Here is a 27,576-nt window from a genome sequence, read left to right as displayed (position 1 = left end):
TTTACATTCTCTACTTAGTGCCTTTCATTACAAGCTACCTTCCTAATTTTATGATTTGTATAAATTTTTCTTTTTAATCAGACAAATTAGTTTCATGTGTTTTCATCATGCTTTAGGCTACTTTATCCACACAGGGAAAACATCCTGAATTCTTTAAAAAAGCTTAAATTTTCACAGCTCATGCATTAATAATATTGCCTATGTGAGTAGATTCTATTCAAATGGTATTAAGCAAGTTTCAAGGAAGAGAAGTATGATTGAGGGCATCCACATTCACTATGAATTGTGAATGTATAGCTTAAAAGAAATTTTGAAGCAATTCCTTCTCAAAAAAATCAATAGTTGACTTATGGGCTGATAGAAAAACAAGCTAGGTTTAATGACAAAAGAAACTGAAATTCTGAGTTTGAACTCTCATACTGATGTAAGGTATTATGTCTCTGAGCCTCAGTTTGCTCATCTGTACTCATATGACAACACCTATCCTAGGTACTTTATAGAACTCTGGGAAGAGCAAAGACCCAGTACATGAAACAGCTCTGTAAAGTGTCGAACAACTTAAGATAATATATTGTCATTTTCACTCTTGTCCCTCTCTCTATATCCAACTGCCACATCAACTTAGGCGCTGTTTTATCCATTTCTTTGGTGCCAACAGGGCTTGGCTTCTGCTCTCAAGCACTTTTTAAAGCAGGCAAACTCCACGTAAAAGCAACTCCCCTGAAGGAAAGCACTAGTGAAATATTATCTTGGTTTCTTTTAGTACAGGTGGGATTTAGTTGGTTTCTGGCATATGTGCAATTATGAAAGATATTAATTTAATATGGTTTACTGAAGTCATGGAATGCCAGCCCCTGGATTGGCTGGTAATTTGGCGTCTGTGATGACTGAGACCCTGTGGTGTATTTTGTGGCAGTGGGCAGGCCAAGTCTCAGAGATCACAGCACCATTCTCTAACTGGCATGACCAAGAGCATTTTTCTTGGTCACTGCAAGTCACTGCAAATAACCAAGTCTTCAGTCAGATTTACACTTGAAATCTTAGACCACAGGGTGAGGCACCAGAGGTATGGCAGGCTTAAATCATCAACAAAGAACATCATAGAAACAGAAATGAAGGTAAAAGAGTCTAGGTATAGGTACACTGTGTTGATATTCGGTCAAAGCAAGATTAGGAATAAGGTTGGGAAGTCAGAGTCAAAACACAGAGAGGAGGGTCTCAGAACTAGATAAAACTAGGATGACTTCTAGCTTTACCACTTGGATAAATGGCCTTAGACAATTCTTTTTCCTTCTCTGAGCATCCATTTTCTTATCTGTCAGACAGAGGTAACAATACCTAGTTCACAGGGTTGCTATAGAAATAAAATCAGATGATAGTGATACCATTATTACTATTTTCATTATCATGATTACAATTATTTGTAAATTAGCCAAGCTAGAGTCAGAGGAATTGTTATTACCAAGGCATGGGTCAGAAGCATCTGCATGATGCAAGAACAAAATGGGAAGTTCAAAGTATAACCCACTTGATAAAGAATCAGGAGATACAGAAATTAGGGGCAGAAGAGTATAGGGCCAGTAGCAGAGGTAGAATTAGGGTGACTCCTTGCCTAAGGCTGGCAGTATTGACACAGTTCCAGCAGAGTTAGGAATCAATGCCAACAGAATCAATCAAGTGACAGATTAACTAGAAGATGGAGACAGATTATTTGGAACACATTTTATTGAAGAGAATCATGTATGAACTGAGAAAAGGCAGCAGTCTCTGGCAGGCAAATTTTAGCTAGACATTCACAAGTCTGAAAATAGCAAGATTTCTACTCAGAGATCAGTTTTCGTGATGGTTCAAAGATACCCGTAAGACACAAAGTTCCTCTTGGTAAAAAAGCACATAGCTTACCATCTTACCTCATCCCACCCTTACCAAATTGAAAAGTGACAATAAGAAGTGTGCACAGAAATAAATACACCCCAAATCAGAAGAGCAGCAGGCTATGTTTTATTCTCTTGGGATGGCTTACTATCCTTGGATTAGCAACTAGAAAATTCATGGCCCTAGAACAACCACACCGTAAGTTTGAATAAGAGTAAGAATTTAGAAAAGATCTTTAGTCAAATCTGTTTTGCTTTTAAATTAACCAAATTTTAACATTCTTCAAAATTCCATGTTTAAAAAATAAGGAAATTAATTAGCTAAAGGAAGAACTAAAGATTAAAATTGAGAACTCAGCATTTCTTTAAAAAAAAAGTTTTTCAATTTCATGAAACACCACTGCCAATCATTTACTTGCAATTAAAAATACAGAAACATATTTTTCCTCATCAGACTCTTGTAATTGGGCTAAATGTCTCTAGATTTTCATTATTTTTAAAGAAATTTAACCAAAAGATGATAACCACAAGAAATAGGCAACAGGGATTTGACAAGGTCACAGATGATGGATATCAATTCATTTACTTGGTTGGCAGTGACTGCCAAGACACAAAGAAGATTTTGCAACCCCATGAGTTTTACAGGGAAGGGGATCCTGGTCACAAAGTGATGTGTATACCACCTAGGCTGATGTGTATATTTGCATACTGATAAAGCTATAGCTCAGATTAACTTTCTCAGAATGAAGGCCCTTTTAACTCAAATCCATTTCCTTTTACATATTATCTCTCATTTCTGAGTTCATGTTTCCTATAGTTCCTACGACTATTGTAATAACACGCTAACTGGTCAATATGCCTTCAGGCTTTCCCCACACTTCAATGGCTCCCTATTTCCTTCTCAATCAAATTTGAATTCTTGACTTGGCAATTATGATACTCAATAATATGGCCTCAGCCTGCACTCTGATATTCTAGGCCTCTTCCCACCACACAAATGTCCTTGTGTATGCATGGCTTCCAGATTCTCTGCTTTGGCTTAGGTTATTTCTTCTGACAGTAATCTTTCTCTCCTCATTTTTAAATCATGCACATCCTACATACTCCAGCTAAAATATGCTGCCTCCTTGAAAAGCATTCACTCTTTACAATGGAAGCCAGAGATGATCTTTCTTCTGTGACATATCACTTTTTCTTCTTTGCTGAACTGCAGTTATCTGTATATGTAGAAGATACATACATTTCTCATTGGGTTGTGAGAGTAGAATAATGTCTTATTTACCTGTCTCCACTGATAGTACATGATAGGTAGACACTATTACTGTTTCCATTTTACAGGTGAAGAAAAGTCAAGTAATTTACTCCATATCACACAATTAATGATAGTCAGGACTCAAATCTGTGTCCTCAGTCATCATGGTATAGAGCCTATCAGGACACTGCAAGAACCACTCATTTTTGGCCTCATTTTCTGGTATGGTGCCTCACTGCTAGTCTGTGATTTCCTCACCCAACAGAATAACAAAATAGCTTTTTCAAAGTCTTCACCTCTATGTCCAATGGAATGGACTACACAGTCTTCAACTCATATAATCTTTGGCAGCATTCTACACTATTAAGCACTCCTTAAAATATGTCCTGCTTCCATGATACCATGATTTTCTTCTTCCCCTCCTTTGCAAGGTCATCTTCCTCCACCTTCTGTTAAACAGTTCAGCTCCTCAAGGCAGGTCCCAGGCCATTTAATCTCATTAGTGTCCCCAGCTACAATTATTATCTCTATATAGATGACTCTTAAATTTCTATCTATAAATTTCTATCTATAAATGATCTATCTATAAAACATTTCCCTATTCTAATTTCTAGACCCATGTATCCTTCGGTCTACTTGACATTTCCTCTCAGTTCAACTGAAGTGATCTCAAAATTAATAAATCCAAAACTGAATTCATGATCATCCCACCAAACCTAGATCATCTTTGAGTAGTCAATGGTATCATCATCTACCTCATTTGACCTATACCCCTATGAATCATTCCTGATAACTTCTTTCTCTCTTCCCTCTACTAAGTACTGTTCATTTTATCTCTGAAATCTGTCTCAAAATTGTTCTCAACCACTCTTCTCAATAGAACAAGCCATAGTTACTTTTTGCCTAAAGTATGGCAAAAGTTTCTTGTCTTTTTCTGTATCATTCTGGCTTGCTAACAAATCTGATAAAATATCTCTCTCTACTAAAGCACAATTCTATTGCCCTGAAAGTAAAATAAATATTAAAGTAGCTTATAGAACTATAAAAGTTCTAACCTCTATCCTCCTCTCCAGTATCAACTTTTCAATACCATCCTCTCTGTCTCTGTCCAGTTACAATGTTCTCAGTTTTTCTAAACCATTCTTCCTCCCACCACAGAGCTGTGTACATATTCCTTTCTCTAGAACACTCTTCCTGTCCTATTTGCCTAGAAAACCCTCACTCATCTTTAGGATTTCAGCTCCAGCATCGGTTCTATACCTTGGTACACATTCAAATGGTACCAAGTACGTCTTGTTTGCATCATGTTTAAATAATGTTTAAATAATGTTTATAATGTTTTATAATGTTTAAATAAAATGTGTGATTAATTATTATCTGCCTCCTAAGTCCCCACTAGGTCCACTGACAACGAGGATTATTTGCCTGCCCCTGGGTCCCCAGTGACTAGGGACTGGTACATATAATAGAAGCTCAGTTGAAGACACAATAGCTGAACATGAATTGAATATGTGGATGAACTGCTTCAACAAAGGCATAAAATACCAATTTTCACAAATTATTGGAAGTAGATTCAGAAAATATCACCTCAAAATAAATGAACACTGGAACCCTACATCAGCCTTGAGCAGGAAAAATATACATATCAATTGTTGGAAATCAGAGACAGAGAAAAGGGCGGTAGCTTCCAAACTGCAGACACGGCAGATCCAAGTAGACCTTACATACATGACACTCATATAAGGAAATACTATGACTGACCGTACCTCTTTCAATTCAATGATGAATAAACAGGGAAATTACAACAGTGGCACTGTCAAAACTCAACATTAAAAAAAGGAAAACAATGCTAAAGAGGCAGTAGAGTGACTGAAAAAAAATCCCTACTAGGGAAAAACAAAATAAAATTTGGAAATCAATTGCTTTTTACTCTCAATACCATCAAAGATTTATGACAAAAACCTTTCTTGGAGAACAAAAACAAACAAAAAATAGCTGAATAAAGGCAGAAATTTAAAAATGGTAAGAAATGGAATTTTTTTCACCCAGTGCTGGGGATCAAATTCGGAACTTTGCACCAGCCAGGTTAAGTGCTCTATCATTGAGCTTATCTCCAGTCTTTGAAACTATGTTAAAGAAACTAACAATCTAAGGGTTGACAAAGAAAACCTAGCAATAAACATTTGAAAAAAAGTACAAATCTAAATTTTGAAAACATTACATGCAGAAATATAAAATATGAACAAACAAGAAAAAGGCATATTTCTTTGATTCTTACACAATGCTTTCTCCCCTGCATTTTAATATTTCTGAACTAGAAGTTCATTCTCAGACTGACTTGATTATTTAGTAGAATCCAGTGTTAGATAGCTATCTTCCAGGTCTCATGTGTTAGTAAAAGGCTTTATAACCTAAGATATACTTTTTGTTAGGAAGACCAAAGAGAATAAAGATGTATATGTTACCCAAATAAACTTACAAATACAATGGGGTTTTCATTAAAATCCTATTCTTTAAAAGAACTTCAAAAGAAATGATTCTTTATTTGAAACAGTAAACAGAACAAAAAGTCTTGAAAAGAAATGCACAAAGACTAAAGTCCTCAGATATTAAAATACACAATAGATATATACTATTACAAGGGTGTAGTTCTTCAAACAGAATAAGATAGTGAAGCAGCAATAAAACCAAAATAGAATTTAGCCTATTATAAGTGTGGCCTTTAGAAATGATCACCGGATAAAAAACTAACAATTTAGTATTGAATTAAATTATATCACCACCTCATATTTTAAGTCCACAAATTAAGATGATTTTTTTTTGTGGTGCCAGGGATTAAACCCAGGGCCCTGTGCATGTGAGGCAAGCACTCTACCAACTGAGCCAAATCCCCAGCCCTTAAGATGATTTTTCTAGTGATCTTTACCAAGAAAAACCATTACAAAAAAACAGCTTTTATATTTACAAATGTAGGGCTCCCATACATCCTAAAACAACACAAACATAAATACAGATTACAATAAAGGACAGGCTCAGAAAAGTGTTTGTAACAAAGCAGTAATGTCTTTAATACAGGAAAAAAAAACTCTTGCATATAATTTTAAAAGAAAATATCTTGTTCTTTGTAGTTATACATGACAGTACAGTCTATTTTGAAGTATTTATACAAACATGGAGTATGTATTATTCTAATTAGGATCCCCTTATGGATGTACATGATGTCAAGATTCACTATAGTATATTCATACATGAACATAGGAAAGTTATATCAGGTTCATTTCACTGTCATTCCTATTCCTATCCCCCTTCCCTTCCCTTCCTTTCCTTTTGTCTAATCCATTGAACTTCTTTCTCCTTGCCACCCCGACCCCTTGTTTGTTGTTAGCATGCACATATAAAAGAGAACATCTGGCTTTCGGTTTTTTGGGACTGGCTTATTTCACTTAGCACGATAGTCTTCAGTTCCATCCATTTACTGGCAAATGCCATCATTTCATTCCTCTTTATGGCTGAAGAATATCCCATTGTGTATATGTGTATATATATATATATATATATATATATATATGTATATATATGTGTATATATATACATATACACAATGGGATACTGTGTATATGTATGTACATATATATGTACATACATATACACATTTTCTTATCCATTCATCTGTTGAAGGACACCTAGATTGGTTCTCATAGCTTAGATATTATAATTGAGCTGCTATAAACATTGATGTGGATGTGTCACTGCAGTATGCTGATTTAAAATCCTTTGGATTTATACTTTTCCTAGTTTTTTGAGGAATCTCCATAGTGGTTGCACAAATCTGCAGTTCCACCAGCAATGAATGAATGTACACTTTTCCTCACATCCTCAAATATTTACTGTTACTGATATTCTTGATAACTGCCATTCTGATTGGAGTGAGGTGAAATCTTGGTGTAGTTTTAATTTGCATTAAAATAAAATATTTTATTTAAGTAGATAAAAGGCATGACAGAACAATCATAGCAATTAAAATTAAATTTTAATACGTATTTGTAATTTATACCTATAAAAGCACAGGACCATATTCCTTTTCTCAAAACTTAATGTAAACCAATTTTCTGCTAGGCTGTGCAGAAGCAGGAGTTGAGAGTGGGTGGCAGAATGTTCACACAGGGCCTGGGAAGTCCCTGTGCAGTTTTAACCAGAGGAGGTGATCTCACATTTGTAGTTGTTGCTGTTTTAGATGTTGTGCTGGGAACACTGTAGAAAGCAAGGCAGAATTGGCAACACCACTAAGGAGGTTATTACAACAACCTAGCCGGAGACAAAGGTGGTGGGCTGCAAGAATTGGCTGGAGAATCTAACCATCCTCTAGCAATTTCTCCCATCTTCCACAACTAGAATATGTGCATGGACACAATCAGCTTAGTTTCTGGCCTGAGCAAATGAGCAGCGATTATAATGGAAGTCTGAGCAGATTTTAGGGAAAGATTAGATGTTCAGTTTTAGACATATAACCCTTCTGGTATCTTGCTAAAATCCAGGTGCAGCTGCTGATAGGCAGTGGGATATACAGAGAGTTTGGGTTTCTGGACCTTGTATTTTTTTTTTCTGGTAGTGAAGTTTCTGAAGAGGAAACATATCACTGGAATACATCTGCACTAAAAGCTATTTGCTGTAAGCACACAGAGCACGTAACTTAAAACTCTACCATCAAATCGCTTGAATTCCAATTAATGAAGAATAATTTTTAAAAACCTTTGAATGACAAAGATTAAAGCACAATTTTATTATTGTATGAAAAACCTAATTTGCTGTTATAAATAACTTTCACATTGCCATTAACTTTTGCTTGATTTTATCTGATCCCTTGATATTTCCCAAATTTAATTCAACTTGTTTTATTATACTCCCAATGCTAATCCTTTCAAAGTTGACTATTAAAATTTCCAGGAAAATGTGTACAAACAATAGGATTGTTCTCTGTACATCATAAAATGTAATTATGTTTTGAAATGACAGCTTTGATGAAGTTAGAATAACAAAGGGACAAAGTTATACCAAGTTCAGGCTCTTTTAACTGTTTGATTTATTTCTTATTCCTGGCTACTTTCTCATTCACTTATTCAAGAACCATTCACTAAGAATCTATTTGTCAGGTACTAGGGATTAAAATAAAATATGCCTTTCTAATCAAAGAGAGGCTCATAGGCTAATGGAATATTCAGGTATGTAAAAACCTAATGAAAGTGCAATTTAACAAATGACGTCACAGAAAAAATACACAAGGAGTTAGGAAATCACAAAGGACAATGTGTCAAAAACAAGAAAAGGTTAAATCAAAGTCTAACTTATAAGTTTATGAAAAGCAAGTACTAAACAAATATTGATTAAAACGACCTTAGTGTAAAAGGGTAAATAGACTAATATGGAAATGTTTTTGTACTATTACATAGAAATTCCTAATTATCATAATTTAAGTATCAATTTTAGGTACTTTTTGTCTAATAACTAAGAATTATATAAGCATACAACTGTCATTCTTTACCAAATTACTTAAACCTAAAGTATTCATCAAATACCTCAGGGACGGACTTCTTTTACACAGGATTACAATGTTAATGTCACCCACTGGCAACTTGAGATGCTTTGTAGTAAAACATCAATAGCATAACCAGAATAGTTCTTTGATCAACAAATTATTAAAAAAGAATGCCGAATTTTTTACTATTATACTAACAATTACTGACATTTAGAAAGCAATTAAGAATTCTATATTCAATTGCTATGGAGACTTCAGCTTGTACAAACAATGTTAAACAAAAGAGGAAAATAAGAATGATAATGAAAATAAGGATGACATTAAGTTATTTGATTTTCGCTTCTTGAAAAAGGTACAGTGGAAATAAGAGGCTAAATGACTAATTCAGGTGTTTTTTAAAAGTTCATGTGAATTTTTTAAAACTCTAGAAAATAATGAAGATATTCAGAACATCATATTTAATGTACTTGCGGACATTGTGGAAAAGAATATAATAACTAAGAGAAAGAATAATTAAGAAATAACTTTTTAGATACCCAAATCAAGAAATATACTGATATGGAATGACACAAAATGTAAATTAACTTTGGAATCTGGTGTTTTAATTTGATAGCTGTTTGACAACTGCAAAATGGAATACAGACCTCAGACAACGGACTATAAATGAGAGACGATTAAGCCAAAGAATTTCATGCGGAATGATACAATATACATTGTAGTAACTTCTCACATGGGAATAGATAAATGCAGGCTAGAATTTTTATTGTCTTTGAAGGTGCTGATATTCAATGGACTTACATTTCACAAAGAGCTCTGTGTTACTCTATCACAATTAATGGCACTTTCTGAAACATAACACCATCAAGTACAGAAATAATTGTGAACACATTTGCAATTTCCAGGTGTTCCTTGAAGCAATTTTGAGTTGACCCTCCTTGACTTCAACTTTTGAATGTTAAAGCAGTAATATCCCCCCTTCACCCTCTTTTTAAATTTAAAAATAATGAGCTCTTCTATGGTATATAGCTTAAGAAGACCTACACGTTCAAGAAAGCTAACAGCTTAATGAGCTAACGTTCAGTGTACATAGCTTGATTCTATCTAAGCTGAGATTTTGGGGCATCACTTTTTTCAACATAAACATAAATTTAAAAAAACTATAATCCACAATTTTGTTGTGAAGAATTCTCTTCTCAGAAGAAAGACCTTTCTTTTCCTTCCTTCCTTTCTCTTGTGTTTTTGTGAATTGAAACAATGGCTTCCCACTTGCTAGACAAGTACTCTACCCCAGAGCTAGCTACATGCTACATCCCCAGCCCCTTGTTTTCCTTATAAATGATAATGTAAAAATTGTATGTCTTATTTCAAAGGCTAGAATTGGGGGACAGGGACTCATGGCAAATTCAACTCACTGACAGATTTTATTTAGTATGCAGTGTTTGGAAAAACTGCTCCAAATTTTAAATCATGACATTCCATATGAAAATCCAAATGTCATTTGCATTGAAAAACCAGAGGTTCCAGCATCACTGGACCTGTATTTACCAAGGCCAGTCAGAGCAGCTGCTCCCATTGATCAGAGGGCCTTAGACTCCAACCCATCACAGTCACCACAAGTCCCTAACACAGCAAGGAATATAGGCTTAGAAGAGGTGGGAGAACTTAAAAATGCCATCAAGAAGAAGTGAGAAGGGTTCCTTGAGACCAGGGAACAACTTATTAAAAAAAAATCTAATTTCTAAAGCTTGTCTATAACCATTCCCTACAAAAGCAAGGGCACTTCTACAAACCAAATAATATAAATGGGAGGTCCACAGAACCCAAAGAATTTCTTCCTCACCCCAGGAAGCCATAGACAGGAAGAGCACAATGAGAAACTAAGGCCAAGCAGAGGTTTCCACTTTGGGCTTCCACCCTGCATCAATGATCTCAGACTTCTTCCTCATGGGGAAGTTAGGTTCCGCTTCTGCGTGCCCGAAATGTCTTATTACTTATCTCAGTTGCAGTTTTACACTTATCTGTGCAATTTCGTGATTGAAGCTTGTTTCTCCCATTAAGCAGCACTGATTATTTACCTACTCATTTATCTGTTGAGCTCCTACTATGAACCAGACAGGGTTTGAGGCAATAAGGAAAGAATAATTCATAAAACCAAGTCTCTGATCTCACAGAGCTGCAATTCTAGTGCAGGAAACAGACAATGAACAACAACAAATATCAGAAGAGAGGGATAGGAGTCCAAAGAATGCCAGTGTGCCCTGCATCTCAGAGATGACATCTCAGCGGAGATTTGAATGAAGACCGCATGAATGTCTGTGTGAAAAGGCAGGTCCTCGAGCAGGAGAGTTATTATTGGGTTGGGGTAGCCAGTATGGCAAGGTGGCCAGTATGGCTGGAGTAAAGAGGGTAAAGGTGTCTGAAGAACTGCAGTAGCTATGGCTGAAAGACCATGGAGAGCGCTGGAGGCAGGGACTTTGGATTTTATTCTGAGTTGACTCATTCAAGCTTCTCCACCCTGACTTGCATTTTATTTGTGCAATTATTTTTTTTTTTAGTTTTGCTTATCAAAGAAATTACCAAAAGTGTCAAGAACACGCCCAGTCCTCAGATTCGAGCCTCTTAGTTCTGTCTTTGGTCTTCAAGTCTATTCTACTCCCTGTCCCTTCTTCCATTGACCAAGCATACCCATGTGCTTGGCATGGCAACCACCTCCTGTGTGGTATCAGTTTTTATGACTCTGGTAACAAATCTCCTATAAAACCCAATAATTGCCCGTATTCATCTTCACCACCTGTATGTATCAAAATCAGCAAACTTATAAAACCCTCAAAAAAAGAAAACCCCAAACCAAGTTATTATTTCTTCACCAAGACTTGCTTTTTTTTATTATTTCCTCCTTCAACTCTATCCATCTATTTAACACATCGGAGATATAAAAATGATTTCATATTTCTTTCTTTTTTCCCACTAGGAGAATTAACTAATGGCCAAGTCCTTTCTACTCAAATTTTCTGCTAATAATTCTCCTTCAGGCTCTTAAGACCTTACTACTTTGTTGTTGAAAGTTCCCCACTTCCTGTCCTGATTCAATAACTTTTTATTAATAAATAGTAATCACAATATAACTGCATGCTTTTCTTAGCTGTAGGAATCTTTACACTATCAGGTTCAGTGACTGGGGGTCTTATGAATTAAAATGATTGTGAATTAAAATGATAATCAATACATTAACAGGAGAAAAAACATATACATTTATTTAAGTTTTTTTTGTACACTGCAGAAAGAATTCAATACCCAGAAGAGTGGTGAACTTTAAGAGTGCATATGCATCTTAATAGGAAAAGACAGGGAACCACTTAAGAAAGAGCAAATAAAGTTTAGGAAAGATAAATGAGTCCTTAGAAAAGTAGATGGGATATATGATCCTTTGTTACTAATGTCTAACTGGATGTGGTACCCACCTTTCTCTAAGAAGATTACACTTGCTCCAAGGGAAGGAATTTCAGACAACTAAGTTCTTTTGGGAGGCTCTGCTTTTAGGCTGATAAGGAATTTGAGGAACTCAAAATGCCCTCAGATCAAAATACTTCTTGTGCCAAAGTAGCATATCCCGATCCTCTTCAACACTAAATGTATATAATTTCATTCCCTCAACCACCTCAACTGTTTATGGATGAGAAATCTCAGGTTCATTGAGGTTAAGTCAACTGTCCAAAGCCATAGATAAATGGCAGGTAGAGATTTCCAGCTAGTCTGGCTCAGATGAAATCGGTGAGGGTGGGTAAGCATCTCCTGTTCTCCAAGCCCTCATATGTGCACACCTCTCTTGGCACATAGGTAAACAGACTTGGTCCCTACCCTTGCTGAGCTTACAATCACATAGAGAAGACAACCTCCAAACTCTTACAAAGTGAAACAATGAAAGTTACATCTATAGATTTAGAAAAGCATTATGAAGAAATGTTGTATTATTGTGACATAAGAGGACGAGCTGAATGGTTTGGGGGCAGGGTGTCAGGGATGCCTTCTCCAAGGACCTGATGCTATTACATTATCCGACTTAATTTTCATCACCATGCCAGTCCCTGCTTGATATTTCTTTGTTAATATATTCTCAGTCCACGTATCACTCTTCTGCTATGAGCTACAAAGACTGCAGTATACCTGTCTGTATCTCCACACCCAACACCATGCCTGGAACATAGTGGGAGCTTAGGAAATGTCTTTTGAATGGACAAACTTTAGCTGCAATTAAGATAGTCCCTTTAGTTCAGACACAGGCATTGGAAAGAGATGAGGCTTGAGAAGACACAGGCCATGCTGAATTTGTAGGTCAAAGTCAGAATATTTTACTCTAATAAGGAGGATACCACAAGTGATTTGGTTAAGGAAGAAGGAGGGGCAGATTGTAAAGGGATATATATATATATATTTTAAAGCAACCAGACTTATCTTGTACATATTAAGCAACCACTGGTAGGTTTTAAGTAAGGCTCTTAATTTTAAGAGTAAGAGAAAGTCAGTATCTGTGTTACAACCTTACAAAAAAGTCTACCAATGGTTGTTTCACATCTACAGTGTGAGTCTAGCTGCTTAATGAAGCCAAGGAAGCCCTTCGTGACCTGCCCTTGCTACTTCCTTATCCAAGTCTCTCCTGGTACCCTGCCCACCTTGTACCTCTGCTTCTGCTGCATTGCAATGTCTGCAACTCCAACAGGTCTTCCTGTGTATAAATACAAGTTCACATTTCTGGGTCTTCACTTACAATATTCCCTCTGCCTGGAAAGTTTCAGGCCAAATTCACCTTCCTAGTAAAACCCCAACCAACCTTTTGATAGTCTGGTCACTTCTCTTGACCTCCGACAGGTGGAAATGACAACTCCCTACACTTTGCTTAGTCTTCCTCTATTGGCATATGAACTGATTAGAAAGGAACAATTATCTTTATCAGTAGCAAAGGAACAAATAAATGTACAAGAATTCTCTTAGAAAATAGTTTTCAAGAAAAAAGCCATAAAGCACATTTATACTTTCTACTATTTAAGGACATTCTGCCTTCTGGTCCTCAGCAAATCAGAATTGCTTTCCAATAGGCAGGTGAATGCCAGGAGGGTTAACAGCCTTTCCCCACCTCAATGGTTTTAACTTGAGCTAAGCAGAATAAACAAAATTCTGTGCAAGTAGACATTAGTTCAGTAACATTCACCTGCCTTTCAAAGGCTTTAAAATACAGTCCTAATGGCTGAATGTTCACTAAGTACTTATAAAAGGGGTCATTTCTAATGTAATCTGACTTGACTTATGCCAGAGGTACTTGAGATAGTTGACCATCTATCTGTTATAAAAAGAAATTTCTATTTTTCCTCCTTTGGGAAAACATATTAGGCTTGGGATTAGGGGACTGTCCACAACTCTGTGTTTAAGACTAACCACAGATATCATCTTTCTGTGTATTCAATCTATTTAGCCATTTGGTCAGTCATTCACTTAAAAATAAGTAAAAATCATGGAGGGAATCCAGTGAAGTCCTTTACTGATGTTCTTATTTACAAATTCCTTAAAACTTTTATACTGAGACTCTAATATTGAGATACATTTATATTCTTAAAGTCAGAAGTTATGTTCAATCTTTATTATTTAAATTAATAGATGACATCAATAACACTAGGGGAAGGATCTTTATCCAAACTATCTTCAGCTAGCTATTTAAGGAAATTATGTACAGCACTGTTTAATCCTTATTTATTTCACCTAGTGGACAATAATGTATACAACGGCATTTTCTAAATTATCATCTATATTTTTGTCCAAAGCAATAACAGAAGAACCATAATTTTATTCAGGTTTACAAAAATAAAAATGTTAGGATATTCCATTAGATTTTTATTTCAGTGATAGCTTTCTTTCTTATAAGCTAGTAGATACATATTCTTTTAGCATTTAAGAAACTCCAGTTGAATAAAAGCTAAATCTGTCTATTAGTATTTTAAGGTTACACAGTATATTTTAAGGTATAAGGATACATAAATCTTATTAACTAACAAAATTTCTCTTTTGTTCCATCCTATCTCTACATTCCATCATTCAAATCCTTTAGAATTTCTTTGTTCCCCCTGTGATCACTGCTTCTGGGAGAAATCTGGCATAGGATCTGAAGGAAATGCCAGAGTGAAATTTTCCTTAAGATTAATCACACAGGTAAGTAATTTCCCTTTTTTGACAAACAATATTTTCTAAAACTTCTTAGCAAATCAATAAGACAGGACTGAGTGGTCATGAAAATGTGAATTTTAGGATTTACTTAATCACACACAAATTTTAAATGTCTAAAAGCTTGCCTAAAGCCAGTCTGAGCTTCATTACTAGTTACAGCAACAAAGAATTCTCAAAAGTTAATGAAGGTTAAAGATGCACAAATGACATCTGCCACACTGTCTGTCCCCTCCAATCTCTCACACCCCAATTCCTTTCAATATCTGGGATCCTGCACAGAATTCAGAATCATCCAATAGCTCCAATTTTAAAGTATAAATATAGATGGAGGCCTCAAGAATGTTCATGATGAAATCTTAAAAACAGACTGTCACTAAGGCAAGGATAGTGAGTATGGGATAAGGAAAGGAACTATACTGCCTCCCAGGGATCAGCCATGCAGTCCTTTTCTCTATCAGTGTCATCAGTCAACCAAGAGTCAATCTAACCCAGAAAAAAGGAAAGGGAGTATGTGGTTCAGAGCAGAGAAACAACAACCTAATGGGATTCAGAAATCAGGAAAGGCAAATCACAACTGAAGATTGGGGGGGCGGGGGAGATAATTTGGAAAGAAACTCAGCTTGACCTCTACTAGATGGAGGCAAAGGAGAGATATCTAGGAAGGAAGCAAATTTCCAAGCTACCCAAATCAGATTTTATCACAACACATAACCCTAGAGACACAAGCCAGGAATCCTAGCTTCCCAAATCCATATTGGCATTATTTCCATTGTGTATCAACTAAATATCTACCTTTTTGATTTATCAACTTGAACCAGCAATGTCTTTTGATTTACCCCAGTTACACATACAATTCCATAATGCTTATAAACACTGCAAAAATCAATAATGGCTGCTGGTCACAAGTTATCACCACATACTGAAATATGAAGAATTCACATAAATGTTATCTACTTTGAATAAACACATTCATATATTTATACATGCACATATTGTTGTTTGTAAGCCCAAATTGGAAATCTGTAACCCAAAATTTAAAATGCTCCAAAATCCAGAATTTTTTAAGTTGCAACATGTTGCCACAAGTGGAAAATTCCACACCTGACCGCATGAGATAGGTCACAGTCAGAATACAGATGCACTAAAAAATTGTATAAAGTTACTTTCAAGCTATGTGTATAAGATGCATATAAAATGTAAATGAAATTTCTTGTTTAGATTTGGGTCCCATCCCCAAGATGTTATTATGTACATGTAAATATTCTAAAATCTCAAAAAAAATTCCAGTTCCAAGTACTTCAGATAAGAAATATTCAAACCTGTATAACTTAAAACTGAGGAAAATACACTGAGAAAAATAAACACATTTTTCTCTTCTATTAAAACCCTAACTTGGGTTAAATGGGAGATAATCAAATTCTGTAAGTGTGGAAGACATGGGCCAAAAACAGAGCAAACTTTTCTTTTAAAGATACAATAGACATTATTACATACATGCACATTTTGTAGTATCAAGCCCAAATTGGAAATCCATATTCCAAAATATGAAATGACATTAAAAGAACATTTAGTTCGACTAGGACATTTAAATCTTCCTGAACTCATTAGAGACAGAGATATGACCGTGTCTGCACAGTAGTAAGGATATAGAAGCAGTTCATTTAGTGGAAGGGACTCATTATGGGGAACAGTTTGATTCCAAGGTGATGATTGAACTAGGACATTTCAATTAAGAGGGCAAAAAAACTGGGTTCACAGATTCTAGTCTCAGTTTGAAGATTTTCATATATGTGATCAATGACATCACTGAGCTTCATTTCTTCTAACACTGGAATAATGCCAATCATTATAAAGAATCATATAGGCTGGGGTTGTGGCTCAGGTACTGTTTGATCCTCAGTACCACATAAAAAATAAAATAAAGATATTGTGTCTACCTATAACTAAAAAATAAATATTAAAAAAAGAATCATTATAAAGCAAATAGTGGCCCCTTAACCATGACATAAAAATTATTAAGAAAAACTGTTTACAAACATTATGTTCAAATTATCATCATCTCTGCCTTTGTTGGCAAAACTTTACCTGGAGTTATTTTGCTTATCAGTAAATGCCTAACTCACTCCATTTAGATAGATCATTTCAGAGAGTAGAATCAAATGTAATTTGGAAACTATTTGGAGTTATATAAATTCATGAAAAAAGAATCTACATTTAAAATACATTTTTTGACATTGTTCAGTAATGTCATCATTTTTCTTTTATATAAAAACCATATTTAGTTGGAGACTCTTTCCCAAATGATACTAAAAGACTCTAGGCAAACCTGGTATAGTGTAGTAGCTAATTTGAATCATCTGAATGAGCCACAAGTTAAGAACTTCAGAAGCCAGTGAATGAATGCAAGTTGCCTATCAGTTACAACATCAAAGTCAAACAAATCGCAACATTCAAAAGAAAAATATATTTTACATCTTGATTTTTCTTACATGTCTGGTGTTCAATAAATCACATCACTGGTATTCCCTAATGTAAGTCTTATTCTTCTAGAATACAACACCAAATTTAATAACTACGTTTGTTCAACATGGAAGATGAAAGTCAATTCCTATTGCTCTAGGCAGATTGAATAGTAAAAACAAAAGAAACATCAGAGAAAGGGAAAATGAGGAAAGAGGCATTAGATATTAATCTCATATTCACCAAGAAAATAGAAAAATCTTTACCTGTTTCTCCTGTCAGGGTTTAAAAGGCTGTGGATTTTCTTTTGCCCTAACTACCCTATAATTCAGAGCTCTTTATCTAAAGCCCTACCTTTTTACCTTATTTCAACCATGAAAGTTTCTCAAGTATTGTCAGTATCAAACAAAAAAACATGTCTCTTCTTGACCCCATTTTATTCGCACCTCTTGATCTCTTTCATTTCCTTTCATAAAAATTCTTCAACATTTATGGATACACTAGATCCCAAAGATAACATACTCTTATCAAGTTTAGCTTTCTAATTATAACCTGCCTCTCAGATCTGAAACTCTACTACATTGTATGCCTTTCTTCTAATTTTCTCTAAAAGTCTCAGAGAACATCAATGGCTCTTCTTAGAGCTAAGACTAAATTGTGAATTCATTCATCATTTATTTGATCTTTCAAAAGAGCCATTTTTTGAAATCCCATGAGCCTAGGCTCAAACAAATGATCGAATGTATATAAAATTCTTAAAATATTATTTGGTGTATAGCAAGTGCTAAATAAGTATTAGCTGAGATTATTGTTGTCATTAACATTTCTTTTTACTTCCCCTTCCCTCTCCTTTATACATATTCCTTTAGAATGTCAATCTACAAGTGCTATACTGTGAGCAGAGATGATGGATACATACATATGTTATAGTCATAATCACTGGTTTCAAGAAAGTTAAGAGTTCTCTAGAGAAGAGATACAAATGAATAATTATATTGTGAGACCACAAGCATCTATTAATCATAGTTAGAAAATAATGCATTGGAAGGGGCTGGGGTTGTGGCTCAGTGGTAGAGTGCTTGCTTCACATGTGTGATGCCCTGGGTTTGATCCTCAGCACCACATAAAAATAAATAAACAAAACAAAGGTATTGTGGCTTAATATGAAGAATAAAGTTCTAATCATCAGGCTGCCCACCAATCAGCTGCCTTAGGATATTAGTGACAACCATCCTTGTGAGAAGACAAACTGCCAGGAATATTACACGAGATACAAAAAAAAAAAAAATCAAAAGCCATCAAAATTCTACAACAATGTACTAAAACAGAGCAATTATTGATGTAAAATATTCTTTAAGGTCATGTGTGTGTGTGTGTGTGTGTGTGTGTGTGTGTGTAAAACACACTACAATTAGGCATGACAACAGAGTATAGGTGTAACTACAAACAAGGTAAAGATTAGGCAAGCCAAGTGACCTTGGCTATAGTCAGGAAATCTCTGCTCCTCCAATGGCACACTGAACCGAAAAGGCAGAACTCAAGGAAACACCTTTTGATATGAAGATATTTCTACCATATCTCATTTATACTCATAGAATGAAGTCATAAATAAGCTATGAACAGTAAGACCACAATTCCTCGCCCACACTAAGGCACCTGAGTAAAAGGGGCATTCTTAATAATTATACCAAGAACAAAGGCATAAAGTATGATACATGACCACCCCAGCTATCAATGGGTAGTTACACAAGGAGAAACTATAGCCAGGATCCTGGGTAAAGATCTCAGAATGAAATAATAAGTAGAAATTATTTAAGCAGTGGTTCTTAACTGGGGGTGACTTGTGTCCCCATGGGATATCTGACAATTTCTAAAGACATCTGCAGTGTCACAACTAGGGAAGGGATGTTACTACTACCAACAGACAGAAACTGGGGATGCTGGGAAACACCCCACAATGCACTGGACAGTCTCCCCCTCACAAAGAGCCATCCAATCTAAACTGTTCAGAGTGTTAAGGTAGGAAAACACATCTATTTGGATAGCATCTGTTTTGCTTATTCTCTGTTACCCTACAACAAACACTACCTGGCATAGGGGAAAAGTAAAATAAAAATATAACTGTTATTTTTTGCTTATCTATATATTCTTACTGATTTGCAATGAAAACATCATATGTATAATAAATGTTTAAAATGTTGCCTGTTAAAAAAATAATTCAATGGCCCAAAAGACATTGTTTTAAAAAGAGAAATGGAAATAATGTCACCTACTTCACAGGGTTGTCATGTTTAAAGAATGATTTATATAAACATAGTCTATAAACTCTACAGCACTGTGTGAATGTAAGAAATTAATTATCTTTTTAAGATCATACATTCCAAAGTTAAACCAGTTTCATATGTTCTTTGGCTGGTAGCCTTCCTCCCAGAAATTTCACTTCCAGTAATTTGTCCTTTAAAACTAATTAGAAATGTGCAGTGTTATAAACTCAGTACCCAATCTTACGTATACTATAGTTTTTCCTATAAATATATATCTGTGACAAAGCCTAATTTATAAATTAGGCACAACAGAAGATTACCAACAATAAGCAATAATAAAAACAGTGGTAACAATATGCTACAATCAAAGTTTCTTAATTTAATTGTATATTTCTGGAATTTTCCATTTACTATTTTTGAACTGAAGTAACTGGGCTGTTATGTGTGAAAGGCAAAACTTCAGATAAATACATCATTTTACTTATGTTTCACTAGTACAAGTAACATAGGTAAGATAATTTCAATTACACAGCTTATTACACTACTATGCCAAATACTCAACATAATTCTTTAATAGTCTGATAATTTTTAGAAGTCTTAATTCTACTTGAATGTATTCTATTTACTTTGTACTTGTTTCTCAAGATTTGAACAGTCAAAGCCATCCATAACATTTTATCTTTCAGTTGCTAAATTAAAAACATTTTATGGATTGCTTTCATCCTTTGAAGGCATGCCCCCTTTAAAGCCACACTTTGGTTTTGAACGAAGCATGTATATATATTACAAAACATGTATGTAATTCATTTTTACACTTCAGTGTTAGTGGTTTCTTATACATATCTCTTTATGCACTATTCACTTCTTCATAAATCAGAAGCTGAATCTCATTTTTCTCTCATTAAAAACAAATGTAAGAATTGCTTTTCAAAGCTTTATTTTTTTCTACTTTCACAGAGAGATCACAGAAGTTGGATACAAAGAAGAAACAGTATTAAATGAATAACAGCTCAAATGAAGCACATAAAAAATGAATATATATATATATATATAAAATGTTCTTTGAGACATTTTATAAACATGGACAGAAAGAAATTTTTTATCCATAGAATTCTTTTAGAAGCTGAAGGACTTTTACAAAAGATCAACCACATATATGCATTCTTTAATGTGAACACATCTAAGAAAAAACACTAACTCATCTTTTATGCTAAAAACTATGTCTTTACCTGTTATTCAAAAGCACTGTTAATTCCATGTTGCCTGTGCTCTTTGTTCTACGAATGCTATTTAAAAGTGCTAATGAAAATGACCTTATGTTCCTTTATTTCATATTTATGAGACTGCCTAATAACACTGGAATTAAAATATTTCCAACGCATTACTGAAGAGTATATAATAATTTGGAAAGCTGATTAATACCTTAATAATAACACTGAATTCTACTATGCTAGGGATAATTAAAAATTTTTAAGTATTGTGCTTCCAAAATTAGAGCCTAAGACAAGTGGGAAGAAGCAATATGGAGGCCATAAGACGAAGATATTTATTTGTGAAACTGATTAAGATCCGACATTGCTCATGACACTGACAAGGCCTGTGAGGGATGAGTGACACGTGGAAGAATGTGATAAAGTGTTCCAAAGGGAGACCAGGAGAGCTGTGTAAGTGGGATGCAGAGCTTGGAAAACCGAACTAAGGAAATATTAATAGCAGAGGCAGACACTGCAATTTGTTGGTACCAGAAAGAATCCCATCATGTAGTCTGCGGCTTTCCTTAGCAGTTTTAAAATTTATAGAACTCAACTCACCCCCATCATAAATATGCTTCTATAAACTATGAAATCAAACAGCCATTGAAGCACATAATCCTTTTAAAATGCATAAAACCTTGGCTTATGCTCAGTTCTTGTGAATTTCTGCCTAAATGTAAATCATTTCATTTTTTCTTTCCAGATTGGAAATTTCTCTTTATAACTGACAGTTTGTTTGTTTTTTCATGAAAAATTATTGAGCTGCCTTTTTTTGGAGTCAGTAAGGGGGATGGTAGGGAAGAGTAGCTCAAACTTATTCTTATTTTTTATAATATTTTGGTTTTATCAACCAGTTGAAGCATTTGAATATTTTTGATTATCCCTGAGTCCCCATACTTTTATTTTAAAAATCTTTTTTGAATCTTACAATTTAAACAAGAGATAGGAATTAGTATCTCAAGAATGAATGCAGATCCTAAATTTATAAAAAGGAGGCTGGAAACTAGAAATGTGCCCCTAGTTTATTCTCCTAACTTAGATCTATACCCAAATACAGGTAATAATAAAAATAAAAATTGAAGACTACATCCAAAATACCAAAATAAATCCAGTTTATTGAAAGAATCATAAGTGGTAGGTTCATTTGAACCTCACTAGAAGAATAGAAGACTGTTTGACAATAAAAATAACAAGAAACTCTTATTTAAAATAAATTGATTCTTCTCCAAGTAACTGATAATACACTATAGAAACACAATCATTTTGGGCACTATCAAATTAAATTCCCTTATTTTGCAAACTAGCTACTTACATATCCATTCAACTAAGCTATTTTCCTTCTGGTAACTTTAATTCCTATTTTAAAAACTATGCCAACTTCACTTGGGTGTTCTGGTGATGAAGACAATTTTCCTTATGTTTTAGCCAAAGCTTTTTCACTCCAGTGTCATTGAAAAAGCCACAGTGTTAGGGCACATCACAGTGACAAGTGGGGGAAAACTATTTTGGAAGTATCTAAATGTTTAAAATAATGGGAGAGCAGAATCTATTAAAAATAATATACTAATTAGCTTTTTATATAATTTGATTCCTTATACCAAGTTAATAGTACTGAACTATTTTTTAAGCTGGATATTTTCCTTTAAAATAAATTCTGAGCCAGGCAATGGTGATGCACACATGTAATCCCAACAACTTGGGAGGCTGAGGCAGGACTGCAAGTTTGAGGACAGCCTGGGTAATTTAGCAAGACCCTGTCTCAAAATAAAAAATAAAAAGGGCTGGGAATGCAGCACAATGCAGAGTGCCTCTGAGTTAAATCCCCAGTACCATCTACCTACAAACACGTGTGTGCGTGTGCGGGCGCACACACACACACACACACACACACACAAAGATAGGGAAGACATTCTATTTTGTATGGTGGCAGTTTAAAATGCAATAAAATCAAACTAAGAAACAACAGCACACAATGATGAGCTCAGGGGAACTGTAGCTGAAATAGATAAAGATACTACTAAAAACAGAAAGTTATAAGTTCTTAAGTTCTGGTAATTTCAAGCATGTACTCTACCGCTCTCTAACCTGAACCTATTTGAAAATCTTTACCTCAAAAAGAAAACACTAAATAATTATGTAACATAGAGATTTCATAAAACATATCCAGTATTACAAGTTCACAGGCCATTTCCACTGATGTATAGGATTTGGGAAGATTTTTAAAAATGTGATACTACTACTATCCAGGAAAAAGGGAGAATACCATAATCTAGATGAAAGGTAAGAAACTGACCTGATTAATGGAGTTGGCAGCACAGGATGAAAGACCTGTTCCAAGAGAAGTGAGCAGGAAGCAGGGCCAGTCAAAAGGTCCTGGAGCCAATGCAAAACCAGCTGAAGTGGTGCTTACAACTAGAGCTGCAAGGCAGAAACAGAGAAGATGTAGCATTAGAAGTAAAAGTCAGACAACAAGCCATCTTCCATATCAACCAACCGATTACACTAATAATGCTACCTGCAGGCTAATTTTTCATTTAAAAAAATCCACATTTTTCTGATTACAAACACATTATAGAGGGGCTGGGGCTATAGCTCAGTGGTAGAGCGCTTGTCTAGCATGTGTGAGGTACTGGTTTTGATCCTCAGCACCACATAAAAATAAATAAAGGCATTGTGTCCATATAACTAAAAAAAAATTATAGAAAAATATTACTTCTTTTTAACTCCATTATACTCCAGAGTAAAAAATAAACCAGACTTAATCATTCACTTATTTATTCAAAAAACGTTCACTGAATACCAAATTCATGATCAGTATAACTATGCTACTAAACAGAAGTACCATCCAAGATATGGTTTCCCTTTCCCTCTTGTTCTTGGGAGATGACAGGCAGACATTAACAACCATGACATACATGATAACTATGACACATGGTAACAAATAGTAAGAATCCTAATTCTGTGACCAACTTCAGATAAACCTAGTAAGGACTTGCCTATAACAGATGATGGTCCTGTGATCAGAAGATGAAGAAAAAGAAACTTTAATCCTATAAGCCACTAACAGGAATCTAAAGAAGAGCAGGGTATAAAAGCAAAGCTACATAATTCAATCATCCATCATGGCTGCTCCTTTTGGTAGACCCTGGTGCTTCTTTCTTGGGCCAGGAAGTATCTAAGAGGGGTACTAAAATGGGACAGTAGGAATTCACTGGAACATGGCTCACCACTGGTGAGCTAACCTGGAAACACGTCAAGATGGCACTGAAGTTGGACCTTCCTTCAGAGAAAGGAGAGAGTGGTAGGGTGAGCTATTTAACAAGTGGATGAATAGTATTAAGAACAGCCACAAAAGCAAGGAGACTAATGTCAAGAGCCTCAAGTATGTGTGACACTATCTGCCTAGATTTGCAAATCAAAAATCTAGTCAGAATTTTTTATTTTTTTCCTTTCTCACTCTCCATATTCCATTCATTTAAAGATACTGTCCATTCTGCGTCTATAAAACATTTCAAATCTATCACTGCTGCCACCATCTAGAGTCCAGTGGTTCTGATCCAGGGTGGCTGTGCTCCCCAGAGGACATGTGACAATATCTGGAAACATTTTTGATTGCCACAAATGGGAGGGGCAGGTGCTACTGTCTTCTTATGGGTAGAAGCTGGAGATGCGAGAAAACATCCTGCAGAGCACAGGGCAAGTATCCAAACAGAATTTCCTGTTAGTAAAGCTGAGACTGAGGAACTCTGATGAAGTCCAAACTATTACTATAAGAGCCTCTTCCCACAGGGCATGGTAGTGAACACCTGTAATCCCAGCAGCTCAGGAGGCTGAGGCAGGAAGATCATGAGTTCAAAGCCAGACTCAGCAACTTAATGAGGCTCTGAGCAAGTTACTGAGTCCCTGTTTCAAAATAAAACAAACGGGCTGGAAATGTGGCTCAGTGGTTAAGTGCCCCTGGGTTCCAGAGTAGTGTTTTCATATCATTTCACTGCTTAGAAAATCTCTCAATACAGTACCTGGAATAAAATGCAAACTCTTTCCCCTGTCAAACTCTTTCACACCTCTCTCTTTAGTTCACTCCACTCTTCTTCAATCTTGAGGGCTACCTTCTGTTCTTGGCATGTAAATCCCTTTTTGGCCTCAGGATCCTTATAATTTTTTCCCTCTTTCAATGGCTGGCTTCTTCCTAAACTTCAGATCTCATCTAAGACATTACTTCTTTTTAAAAAAATGTTTAAAAAACATTTAGTTATACATGACAGTAGAAGGCATTCATATACTTTGATATACATAGATGGGATATAATTTCTCATTTTTCTGAGTGTACATGTTACAGAATCATATTGGTCATGCAGTCACATACATACATACAGTAATAATGTATATTTCATTCTACCACCTTTCCTATTCCCACATCCTCTCCCCACCCCTTCCATCACTTCCCTCTACCTAATCTAAGGTAACCCTATTCTTCCCTAGTGCCCCCTGCCTTATTGTGAATTAGCATCTGCATATTAGAGAAAATATTCAGCCTTTGGTTTTGTGGGACTGGCTTATTCACTTAGCATATTTTCCAACTCCAACCATTTACTGGAAAATGCCACAATTTCACTCTTCTTTAAAGCTGAGTAATATTCCACTGAATATATATACCACATTCTCTTTATCCATTCATCTATTGAGGGACACCTAGGTTGGTTCCATAGCCATTGTGAATTGAGCTGCTACAAACATTGATGTGGCTGCATCACTATAGTATGCTGATTTTAAGTACCTTGGGTATAAACTAAGAAGTGGGATAGCTGGGTCAAATGGTGGTTCCATTCCCAGTTTTCTGAAGAATCTCCATATTGCTTTCCACAGTGGTTGTACCAATTTGCAGTTCCACCAGCAATGTAAGAGTGTATCTTTTTCACCACTCCTCACCAACATTTATTGTTGCCTGTATTCTTAATGATTGTCATTCTGACAGGAATGAAATGAAATCTTAGAGTAGTTTTGATTTGCATTTCTCTAATTGCTAGAGATGTTGAACACTTTTTCATATATTTGTTGATCAACTGCATTTCTTTCTTAGGGAGAACTTCCTGGATCATCTCATCTAAAACAGACATGACCAGTTATACCCTTACTCATACCACTCTGCTATTTTTTTTACAGTACTATTCACACTCTGGCTCTTCATGGGAATACAAACTCCATGAGGGCAGGAGCCCTGTCTGTGTAGTTCTCTGCTACATTTTTAGGGCTACCAGTGTGCAAGCCATAGTGTAGTATTTACTGGCGGAAAGATGAGGAGATTGGTGGCTGCCAGACTGCAGAATACCCAGCGGAGGAGTTTGTACCCCATTGGTAGCCAGTAGAGAAGTCCCTGACAGTCTACTGCAAGACAGTGAACAGTAAGTACCTGGCAGCAACGTGCACAGTGACTTACAGAAGAAGAAAGTTTCACAGAGAAGTAATCTATAAGCCTGTACCATTAATTCACAATGACAAAGGATAGTTACAGGGGAACTGAAGAGTTATAAGGAATATTTTGAATGAGCAACCACTAGGACCTGGTACCTGTGAGAGACAGCAACAATGAAAAGGAATGAAAGGTAAAGTGTTGCACTTAGATGACATTGAGAGGAATTACAACATTAATGGAAAGAAGGAAATTAAGGAAAAAGGTGGTGGAGTTGGCTAGTCTTTGGAAAATGTGCAGCTTCTGAGGAACATGGAACATCAAGGCAGAATGTACAAAAAGGAGAGCTCAGGAGAGAGATTAGGAAACAGGAGAGTCAAAAAGCTCTGTAGTCACCTGCCTAGAGATCACAGCTGAACCTGAGGGGAAAGAAGAGATAAATGGGCAGCATGTACTGTGTCAAGAGTATGTGAAAATGTCAGTACTTTACAGATAGGACAAAGGAAAGAATATACAAAACAGAGAATACTTGAAGGACCATGATGACGAGGTGGCAGGAATATCTAATAACTATGTGAGGTGACAAAGGAAGCAGGACAGGAAGGTGCCACTGTAGCTATGAACAGGTACATGTTAAAGAAGCTGATAATTCCTCATAATCACAAGTTGGTTAGCATGTCCTTCAATTCAGTCTTCTCTGCAACATGCATAAGTCCTTTATGGCTCTACCATAGGCAAAAGGCTCTTCCTAATTTCTAGATCACATCTGTTTCTTGATTTTTCATTATTTTTTTGGTTGTGCTCAATGGTAGTTTGCAAGGTGACTTAAGTTTATGTGCTGAGATTACCATCTATATGACCCAGCTTTCTATCGCTATAATAAATACCTGAAATAATCAATTTATAAAGAGAATAGGTTTATTTTGGCTCAGGGTTTGGAAAGTTTTACTCCAACTGCTTTCTAGTCTGTGCCCAGGCAGCACATCAAAACAAAATTGTATGGTGTAGCAAAACCACTCACACCATGGCTAGGACATGAATGAGACAAGAAACAAAAGGACCAGAGTCCCACATTCTCTTCAAGGGTACACCCTCAATGACCAAAAGACCTCCCACTTAGCCCCATCTCTTTAAAAATTTCACTACCTCTCAATAGTGTCACGCTGGAGAACAAGCCTTTAATATGCTCACTTTTGAGGGGAGCACTGAAGATCCAAACTATAGCATCATCTGAACCATTTTGGGGAAGAGGTTATTCCTTTAACTCGATAGTTTCAAATGTGGTATGCATCAGAATCTCTCTGGGGAAGATTTCCC

General features: G+C 35.6%; 1 protein-coding gene across 1 annotated transcript in view; it reads right to left on the bottom strand.

Moving 5' to 3' along the window:
• LOC143389260 (protoheme IX farnesyltransferase, mitochondrial) overlaps nt 1–27,576 on the bottom strand; it is a 133,442-nt gene that overhangs the window by 80,310 nt on the left and 25,556 nt on the right. The window contains exon 4 of the mRNA XM_076842428.1: nt 23,143–23,267. Coding sequence (XP_076698543.1) covers nt 23,143–23,267 — 125 coding nt within the window. The remainder of the gene's footprint in view (nt 1–23,142; nt 23,268–27,576) is intronic.

Source organism: Callospermophilus lateralis, unplaced genomic scaffold, assembly GCF_048772815.1.
Source record: "Callospermophilus lateralis isolate mCalLat2 unplaced genomic scaffold, mCalLat2.hap1 Scaffold_386, whole genome shotgun sequence".
Taxonomy (NCBI): domain Eukaryota; kingdom Metazoa; phylum Chordata; class Mammalia; order Rodentia; family Sciuridae; genus Callospermophilus; species Callospermophilus lateralis.
This window is presented reverse-complemented; position numbering and strand designations above follow the sequence as displayed.